Source organism: Coturnix japonica, chromosome 6 (genome assembly GCF_001577835.2).
Source record: "Coturnix japonica isolate 7356 chromosome 6, Coturnix japonica 2.1, whole genome shotgun sequence".
Lineage (NCBI taxonomy): Eukaryota > Metazoa > Chordata > Aves > Galliformes > Phasianidae > Coturnix > Coturnix japonica.
Window position 1 is genome coordinate 21,700,282 of NC_029521.1, and position 10,600 is coordinate 21,710,881.

General features: G+C 40.7%; 1 protein-coding gene across 1 annotated transcript in view; it reads left to right on the forward strand.

Annotated features, from left to right (window-relative positions):
* Positions 1 to 7,082, forward strand: part of SORCS3 (sortilin related VPS10 domain containing receptor 3) — a 261,834-nt gene extending 254,752 nt beyond the window's left edge. Inside the window, exons 25-27 of the mRNA XM_015867276.2 lie at positions 700 to 805; positions 3,305 to 3,465; positions 4,060 to 7,082. Of these exons, the coding sequence (XP_015722762.1) occupies positions 700 to 805; positions 3,305 to 3,465; positions 4,060 to 4,124 (332 nt within the window). The 3' untranslated portion in view covers positions 4,125 to 7,082. The remainder of the gene's footprint in view (positions 1 to 699; positions 806 to 3,304; positions 3,466 to 4,059) is intronic.
* The last annotated feature ends 3,518 nt before the right edge of the window (positions 7,083 to 10,600 follow it).

The following is a 10,600-nucleotide window of genomic DNA, read 5'->3' on the forward strand; positions in this document are numbered from 1 at the left end:
TTAGAGTGTTCTCATCAGACTTTTAATAGCTCTCAGTCCATTAAGACAGTGTGTTCCAATGAGCTGTGGAAATAGCTGCACAAACAAGGTTTTATAATACACTTTATTTGCCCTACCAAAAATGCCAAGGATGGGTGGATCAAAGATTCAAAGTGTAGTGACTGCTTGGGTCCAGTTTTATTGATTTGAGCTCCTTTACAAAACAAAAATGACTGAAATTAAAAGATAGCGTTTAGGTCTTGTTAGAAAGATGAGCCCTGGGGCTTCTCAAAAGACCAGGACTCTTTCACACGTGAGGCAGACATGTCACTGGAAGACAGGAACCACTCTGAGATTACTTCTCCAAGATGTGTATTAAGTCAAACTTCATAAATTTCATTTCCACTTCTGTCCCTGGACAAACCTAAAAAGAAATAGCTCAGTGTTAATGCAGGAATGATCAGCCATTCAGCTGAGCATGGCTTGCTGTGCCTTTTCGCTAGGAGATGTTAGACTGCGTTGCCTTGAAAAAGGAATGTGGCTTTCAAAGGATAAGAGAGTCAATTAATTTTCTCCTGATTGGCCTTAATGGGAACAGCATGCACCATGCAGTGGTGATAATAAAGCAGATGTGACAAAGACAGAAGTGAGCTCAATTCTCTGGCAGTTATGTGTTTGCTAATATCTTGCAAATGTAATGCTCTGCCTTTCCTCCTGCAGCACCCCTTGTTGATTCCAGCACAGGTCACAGCAGTTCGGCGATGCTGATGTTGTTGTCTGTGGTGTTTGTAGGCTTGGCTGTTTTTTTAATCTACAAGTTTAAGAGGTAAGTTGAAAAACTGGAGGATAGGAGGAGATGCTGGGTGGTTTACAGGAAATTTAGGCAGAGCAGTGCTTAGAATAAGTTGTACTGACCTAAGGCTTAGACAGGTATAACTCCGTAGTTCTTGAGTACAGACAGAAATCCACCTCTTGCTCTTCCACATCAGTGCTCTGAAAACTCACCAAGAGCTCAGAAGTCGAGCTGTTTCCTGCTTCAGCAGATTTGTTTGAACCAGAGACCAGAAAATGAGGGAAGCCTGTGTGCTCACCTAGTCAAAAACATGACTGATGTCTTCATAGAGTCTACATCCGTCTTGCCAGCTCCCTTAGTGCTGTAGGATCTAATTTGTATCTTGCAAAGTGAATAGCTTTTGCAAGAACAAAGAAGCAGGTGTCATTATATTAAGGGAAGGAGACCTGATGCCAGAAAAGTTTGTGTTATGCATCAAAATGTCTGGGATTCTTTGCTGAGATGTACTTCACCAGATATTAAAATATACCCTTTGCTTCAATAGTAAACAGGACATGTGCTGGCCTATGATGCTCTGCTGCTGCAAGCTATCAAACAAAATGTGGGATAAGAACAACCTGTTAGCTGAGGGACTACCTTATGAGAGTATGTTTTAGGCAGATGGAGCTTCTTGTCAAGAACTTTTTGTTCAATACACAACCTACTGCATTAAATGGTCTATGTACTCATGACCTGCCTAGTGACAAAACATCATATTAGAATCTTAAAAATAAAAATCTGGACATTAATAGTTTGTAAAACTCCAAATTGGGGAATTACATCTTTTCCTGTCCGAATTTCAACTACTTTGTTCCCTCTGCTATCTTTTCCATGGGCCAGAGTAAGGTGAGTTTTCCTTTTCATCTTGGTGAGTCAGTTTCTTACGTTTGTGCTAACATCTTTGGTTCTGTTGTCTGGGATCAGTCAAGAAGAAGGATCTGCATATTTTGACTGCCAGAGTCCACATCATGTTATGCTTCTACATCTCATAAAACAAACTCTCATACTACCTGAGGATCCTGAGCCTTAATGAAACCTTGAGTGTAGCATCCATCTGCCTCGTGCTGTGCTCCAGGGCTGAAAAAACCCTGTCCTTTTAAAACATATCTGAGAATGTAATGTGTTAGAAATTGGATGGGGAGGGAGGAAGAGAGAATAGATGGCTAAAAGTGTGAATTTTGCTTAGTCCAAAGCTCTTCAACTTACCAGTTCTTAATCTGCTTTGTTCCAAGCATGTGGAACTGCCAAAATTTAGAAGTTAGATACCCAGAGTTTCCTCAGCTTAATTTTTTTGGAACAGAAAGCAAATGCTTGAGCTCAGTGAGAGCAGGCAACAGTTATGAATGGAAAGCTAAAAGGAGCTGAAAACAAAAGCTTTCCTCTAGCTGTTAGTGATGCAGAGGTCCATTAGCAATATGCACTTTTCTGATTAACAGTGGTCCTGGCCTGAATACAGAACTGTTGCTAACAGGAAAATGTTCTGGGAAGAGCATGGGCCTGCATGAATTTTTAATTCCACAGATTTATAGAATCAGTGCTTTGCTGGTTTGCACACAGGCTCCTTATTATTGAGTCCATCAAGCCATAGGCTCAGCAGGTAGAAAAAACAATTGGTCACCTTTCAACAGTCCACTGCACACAAATAATCCTAGTGACCCCTAGGATGCTTAAGACATTATTTGTCACTTCTCTTATTTTAAATATTCCCCCCGGAACTATGCCTGGGGGCCTTTCCATCTGTCTATCTGATATCTGATTTTCAGGGATATTATTCCAATAGTCCAAATTAACTTCTCTTGGAGTTATGAAGAAGAAACAATGCTTTCGCTTTCTCAGTTCCCCAAGCAGCAAGGGAAAATAAGTCCCTACAAACTGTCACGATCCTTAGCATGACAAACCATGTTTTGGGTAAGTTTTATGAGGTTCAAGTCCTTGTCGTTCTCTGATGCAGGATCAATTCTTTATAACTCTTTCTGAAGTGGCATTTTCTACTGTGTCACTGTGGGCCTGTCAATAGAAACAAACCTAGCAATTTTTTCTCAGTTAATAGTAGTGCTTCAATTGATTTTTACTTTTGGTTTCCAATGCACCACTGATCATATAATAAATACTGAGGGAGTTGGCAATTGCAACTGATTATCCTGAGTTGACTGCTGCTGTCTGAGCTGGGTGTGCAGTGTCCACTGTGCACACACCTTGTTTAGAAGGGCAGCACCAGAACATCTGGTTTACTGCTGGAAGAGCCTCTGGGCAGAGTAGGGAGGCAGTGGCCTGAGACTTGGGGCAGCTTTAGGTTGGTGTAGTTATTAGTGGATGCTAATGGCATGCTTAGGGCTGAATATCACTCTGGTGCCATCACCATCTGATAGATGATGTTCTGCATCACTGCCACTGCTGCGTTTTTGAGACTGGTCTCAGTTTAACTGGTCTGATTAATCAGTGACGTACCAAGGATCCCTTGGCAAAATATAACCTATTTTTCTTTCTGTGTAGGAAAATCCCTTGGATTAATATCTATGCCCAAGTTCAGCATGACAAGGAGCAGGAAATGATTGGTTCTGTCAGCCAAAGTGAAAATGCACCCAAAATCACTCTGAGTGAGTTCACAGACCCTGAAGAGCTGATGGACAAAGAGCTGGACACGCGAGTGATGGGTGAGACACAGCCCTTGGCTGAAACTTTTTCTCTGTATATTAGGTGAGGATGTGGGTGTTAAGTGAGGCACTGACTGTGATCCCATGTACAAGCAGATGCTGAGACACTGAGACAGGGAAAACTTATATCAATAGCATAGTAAAAGGTAGTTTTTCCTACAGTTTTCCAGCCTTTTTCCTGTTGTTCTATGACTAAAGCAGGAAACTGGCAATAGTAGTAGATATAAAGAAGTAACAGCTGTGACTCACACTTTGGTCTGTTCATGACCCTTTCTCTCCTGTGGAGGGCTCCCAAATTCACTGAAGCCTCAGAAGAATCAACTGAGCCAAGCTTACACTGTTGATGTGCTGTCTTTACAGATGAATATGTCGCTAATAGCTTAACAAGTTTACTGGTAGCCAACGGAACTGTAATAACAGATTTTCTGCATATTCTGTGCTTACTGCAAGTGCAAAGCAGAATGTGTTACTTTTAAGCACCTTTTCTGTCTCAACACTTACACAATCACATCCTAAGAAGTAAGATGCAGTATAGACCCAACTGTTGAAGCTGCTGCACTGATTCTCTTTTCTTCTCCATTTTCTCCTCCACAGGAAGTATCTCAACTATTGCCAACAGTGAAAGCACAAAGGAAATCCCCAACTGCACTAGTGTTTAATACTGAGAATCCTCTTGGTCTACAAAATTTCTGACTTTTTATTTGTAATTATTATTGTTATAATTATTATTATTATTATGAAAAAAGAGAGTTATATGTCATTATTATCATTTGGGAGGGGTTGGGGGTGGGCTTTTTCTGTTTACCAGGGCTGCATTCATAAATAGCAGGTTTCTTCATACTTGGGAAATGCCCATTGGATCAGAAATAAAAAGCAAAGAATGAGAGAAGTGTGCAATGGGATTTGAATGCTCGACTCCTCTTAAATACAGAATAGGAATTAAGTATTCAAATACGGTAGGAAGATATGGTACCTTAGGCAAGGTAAATGTAGGTAAATGATCCCTTTTCTGATCTTTTTGTGAGTCATGAATCATCTGATTCATCCTGCCAGAAGGCTTAGGCTGGGCTGTTGGACCACAGTCTGCAACCTGCCAACAGCCCTCACATTGGAGTGACGTGCATGTCTCAGCTTTTTGCAGGATCCTGCCTTTTTGTAATTGCTTTTAATTTCAGTCACCCTCTGGCATTGTTGACTGCTGAGAAAGGGGAAAAATAAATTCAGAGCATGCACATCAGTATTCCTTGGACTGTGGATTGGCTGGAGGGGACAGCACCACAAGCAATGAAGAAACATGCTTGAGTTTATGAATGCAGCTCAAACGCCATGCATGTGAATAGCAAGGATGCCGAAGGCCTACTGTAGATAATTACGATGTACATAGCTTTTTATTTCTTAGGAGATAATTTAATGTTTAGTAAAGGAAGATATGTTTAAAACAAAACCTGAACCACACACACACATGAACACACACACCCCACCCAAACAGGGACTGTGGTGAGCACTTAAATCACACTTTGGTTCCAAGTGTGTTCCAGTTGTCTGTCATATTTCAATCAGTACCATTTATTTCTTTGTGTATAACTGCAAATCTTTTTTTTTTTTTTTTTTTTAAAGATTATTATTTCTTATGATGGAGCAGAAAAAGACTTTATCAGGACAGACTGTGAATCTGTCATGAATATTTTAATGATGTTCATCATCTACTCACCTCTATCACTGTTGTTCACTTCTGAGAAGGCTCTTGATGACATCAGCTGGGGAAGATGAGGAAAACAAACAGAAAATGATCACAATCTCATTGTGCACAAACATCATTGTGTTTACACCTCCTTGTGTAACATCACCTCAACAGTGGGTCTGTCTGCAGTACCTTTATTTCCAGTGATGTCATATATTTAAGAGTTAAGCTGGTGAAGTAAATGCTTTTCAGGATGTGTAAGAGATTTTAGCTGAACAAGACATGTGTTTAGGGACTACTCTTTGGCTAAGAGGATGTGTAGTCTGATCTGAGTAAGGAAAGGTCTTGTGAGTGCTGCAGAATGGCTGCACCCAGTTCTGGATGGAAATGCTGTTGGAGTAATTTTTGTGTACTGGATTGGTCGATCGTTTCTGATCAGTACAGGGAGGTTCACGAAGAAAAATGTTAGTAAAAAAAGCTCGTAAAGGATCCATCTCTCACCTAACTGAGTTGAGGATAGTCCCAGTAGTGATGGGATTTTGATGCAAGTGACTTAGTGGTGAGTAGCTTTTATCCACCTTTCATGAGTTGGTGATGCTAAAAGTGGGCTTTATTCAGTGGAGTGATGAGTTATAAGGCCTAATCAGAGTGGAAGGAAGATTGGAGAACTGGTAGATTTGCAAGAGCAGGCAGAAACAAGGTCAGGTGCCAATCTGAATACAGGACATTGGTGTGGGTGGACTGAAATGGGAAGATGAGTAGACTTTAGTCCTTTCTTGCTACCTCTCTTCATTGCAACATGCTGGCTACAAATTAGCCTCAGCTCCACCTGTCCATTCTGTTAAGGGCTGGAAGGTCTTTTCAGGATCCTAATGCTGATATCTCTTCAAAAGGGATAAAAACAGTGGTTAAGCATAGTTTTGCTGAAAGAATAGGGGGGTATTTCAAGTTTAAAATTATAAAACCAAAATGTAGCAAACTATTTTTTTGTGTGAAATAGTAAAGCTAAATATTCTCACTTCTTCTGCTCCTCCATTTCAATAAGGTTTGTGGGCCTTTTGTGGTTTAAAAAGAATTCTTTTTTTCTTTGCTCCCTCACTTTTCTGCTCTAGTTTCAAACATAAGCTGGAGAGTGATGGCTGTGTTTTTCTATTTAAACTTAAGTTTCCATCCATCACATGCGCATAAACTGTTGCTACTGTCTCTGTTCTACTGAAACACCAAAGTAGTTTATAGTAATGGCCCAATCTGGTAATAACAGTGTTAGTGCAAGGTCATAGCTTCCCATTTAGACATAGATGGGAGGGATGTACATAAACAATGGTCCTGTGGGCCTTGAGCTAAACTGTGGGCTGATCTCAGTCTTTGTTGATCATTAGGATTTGAGGGACTGCTTTTGTGAGCTGCTGCAAAGGACTAAATGAGAAATTATTTTCCATATAATTTCTAAACTGGGAAACAGAGTGAAAATGTTCAGTGTTGTTTCAGATTTTCTAAGTTTTACACAGAAACAAGCTTGTGTTCATTCAAAAGGGAAGGTTTGGGATTACAGTTTTCACAAGTTCTTTTCACAGCTTTTTTTTTTTTTTTTTTCTCCTCCAATTTCTCCATCTACACTCTTGAAGATGCAATGCAGAGTATGTTAAAATAACTCATCAGATAGGAGGAATCAGGGAGGAAAAATCGGTATTTACATGAAGAAAAAAAAAAAGGAAATATTTCACAAGAAAAAAGGAATTAACCTCAATGGGGGGAGGGGGGGGGGGGGAGAACTTTCTAAATGATACAGATAATTTTTTTTTAGAGAAACTGCTGTCCAGAGAACTAGTTTTAATCAAGGATTATCCTACAGTTGCTCCAAAGCAAACAAACAATAAACAGGGAGCCAAAATTAAATGCCAAAAAGAACTTGCCTGGTTCTTGATTTGACTCAAACTTCATCTTCAGTGAGACTTAGTGGTTATCACCACCTGTCAGAGTAGTTTGTCACACTGCTACTTGGACTAGAGAGGTCTCCATGTGTATCTGGAAAGAGCTCACCCTAGGATTATGCATGGGACCATATTTGCAAGAACATACCTCCTTCATTAGGGCAAATAGTTGCTGAGGGCAGCTGGAAAAACTATGTGTTCATAACAGAAAACTGCTCCTTTAGGGTGCTAGAAAGGTAACTACTGTGTCACTGTGGGGTACCTGAGGCTGCTGCTATCCATGGGACCTCTACTAAGGTTTGGGTTGGGCAACCAGTGCTGTCTGCTTTTTTGGAAGATACTGACCTGGGCTGTTTGGCACAGCTTGGAGTATTGTCCACTTTTACTTTGTGTATAGATGTAAAGTAACAGCAGTTTTGTTGTTGTTTTTTTTTTCCCCTGCAATTTTACATTGGAGGAAATATAATGGAAATCCTTGAAGCTGTAGATGATTATTTACCTGAGGGAGGAGGAAAAAGGCAGTAATATGAGCATAACATAAATTGCTCCCACAATCTAGTTGTGTATGAAGAGGAAAAGAAAGAGAGAGCAAAAGATTGGGTCAGTGCCTTCTATCACTGCCAGCCTTCTGCCTGCAATGGATTCTGATGTATTGACAGCAATATACGAATAATGCATAAGACGTGGAGACTAGCTGCAACTTTTGACTCTGTGTCTGTGAATATTATAAATAGCTAGTAGATGCACAGTGTGGTTTAACCTGCGCTCGAGAACCCCAACACTAAATGGAGAAGATTTGAAAATGAGGCTAGAGAGACTGGGATTGCAGAGGTTTTTAGTTATGGTTTTACTGCTGTCAATGAGAGCATGTGCAGGAAAACATGCATTTTCTTCTGGTTTAAGCCTTGGTTTCAAGGATGTGAAAAGGTGTCCTGTTCCCCTCCCTTTCCCTCCAGTCAATTCCCACACACATTCTAGCTTGTGTTGGTCTGAAAAAGCAAACCAGAATCCTCACATCCCTTCTGATGATGTTGGACAGTGCATTAAATCCAAACCACAACCATGGTTTTAAAGGATCAAATGAGGCAGACAATTGCAATACTTGTATTAAACACAGTAATACAAATGCATGAGTCATATCTATACATATATATATATACTGTTCTTGGTTTTATTGTTCCATTTGAATATTTTTACTGTAAAAAAAAAAAAAAAAAGGCAGTGGTTTTGAAATTGTTGAAAATAAATGTATTTTTGTACATCAGAGTTACCTCTGTCTGCTCTTTCAGTCCTGGTCCTTCTCAAATTTCCTTTTGGCAAAGTCTCCTCTGTCTTTGCTGGATTATTCTTGCCATATCTAGCCCTCCAACCCTATATGTTATTCAAGGTTATGTAGGGCAAGCAGAGAAGCATTATAAGGCAGCAGATTTTAAGGTAAAACAGCTATCTGTCTTTTTTTTCTTCCTGCTATATTCCAAAAATAATCATCTTGTCTTCCCATCCCACAGGCTGATCTGATCCTCTTTGGAGCATGGAAAGTAAACAGGAAGGGAAACTTACCTGTGTCTTGCTTATGCAGCCAAGGCCCTGTAAATTCCAAACTCTCTTTTAGAAGACTTTAGTCTGGAAAATACTACAGAGTGCCCATGCTAAGGAAAAAAAGAAACAAACCAAAAACAAAGCTACCTTCACTCCTTGGCACAAGAGGCTATTTAAAAAGGAAAAGAGGGCACATGCTAACGTGTCTCTGGATACAATGTGCCATCTCTCTACAATCACCACACACCACCCCTCCTGAACTGCAGATTTCTGGTGTGTGTGTTACATGGGAAGCATCCCTCCACCACTGTTTCCTTCCTGTGATCTTTCCCAAGTGTCTTACTACTGGCCACTTATGAAAGTGAGACTAATGGGCCAAGGTTTTTCTCTGGCTGGATGCAGAAAAGAAGTCAAATGCAAGCACTGATAGCAGCCCTCCTAATCTGAGAACTGCCTTTGACTGAATCCAGCTCAATTTCTGTGCACATTGCACTTATTATTTCCTTCGTTAAAGGCAGTTTAAGCATTGTTTACTATGCTATGGTAGCTGTATATTTGCATCAAATATCCCTCCATGAGTGATACAGTACAAAGGAAAAGACCAGAATAATTACTCATGGAGGCATCTCACCACTGTCTTGTTCTACCCTCACTGTGAAGCTCAGTAGCACCTATATGAACCAAGGCTGACAAGTGAGCAATGAGGCAGCTGTAGTGTGTGACAGAAGTGTACTGCCAAGTGCATTTTCCCCAGGTTGGTATGCTGATGCTGAACAGTGTTCTTGGTATGGGCTTGCTGTCTATTGATACTCTTGTGTTCCTTTGACAGGGAGAGCCTTTCATTGCTTGTATAATGGGAGCACCTAGAGGGCCTGGCTGAGAACACATCCCCCTTGTGTCCATGACTGAATAAAACATGTTACATCAGTGCTGGTGATGGACTGCACAAGTGCAGTGAGACACAGTCAGAGCTGGCTGCGTCCTCACCCACAGGCTGTAGGGAAGGACAGAAATGAAGGGAAGGTATGTGCCTGTACCAGATGAGGCTCTGTCTTTAGACTCTGGGGCACTGGGCTGAAAGGTAGAACCTGAGACACATCTAATAAACATTTTCCCCTTTCTGTAATTAGACCGAAGAGGTATACACTCAGTTCTCCTGCTTGCCAGGAGTGTTCTTAGCCTTGCCAAGGTAGGAGAGGACACATTCAGTCCAGATTTTAGTGCAGTAAGAAATGCAATACCTCAGAGAATTAACCCAGAAGAACCTTGTACTTCAGGTGCCTCCTGCTGAATGCTGGTGCCCACCTCCCAGTCCTTGCTCAGAATGCAGCATTTCAATGGAGTAAAGCAGTCCTCATCTAGATTTGGTTTCTGCCCAGGTCTTTCTTTTTCCCTTGGCCCCAGTGAAGTACTCTGGTTATTAAGCACTATCAAAGCGCCATTGCACTGCTGACATATTATTGTAATACATCATCTGAGTGCTGGTCTCCTATCATATATCATAGTGCTACATTACAGGACTGACAACTGACAGGAGCCCAAGACCCAGAGACAGATCACTTTTCTAAGCTTTATGGACTGGCTTTTTTTTTTAGTTTTTTTTTTCCCTGAGACAGCAAGAGAAGATGAAAAAAGAACTGCTGGACTGCTGCCACTAAGCTTTCAGCACTTTTAAGTATATTTATCTATACATTTTCCCCTTGACCCCAGAACATTAATTAAACAAGGCTGCTGATGTTTCTGTATGAGCCTGTAGAGAGGGGTTTATTTTGGGTCATGAAGAAAGGAATGATCGCTTGTTGCAAACTTTTTCTTGAGACTAGCACATGTGAGGGTCTATGTGTGAACAGAAGACAATGTATCCTTGCTAGGATACTAAATGTATCCTTGCTAGACAATAAAATGTCCTGGTCCTGCATTTTAGATACCTTGTTATTAGTAGGGCTCAATTTTGGTTTTCATGTAGTTGAGTCGGCTGAGACAG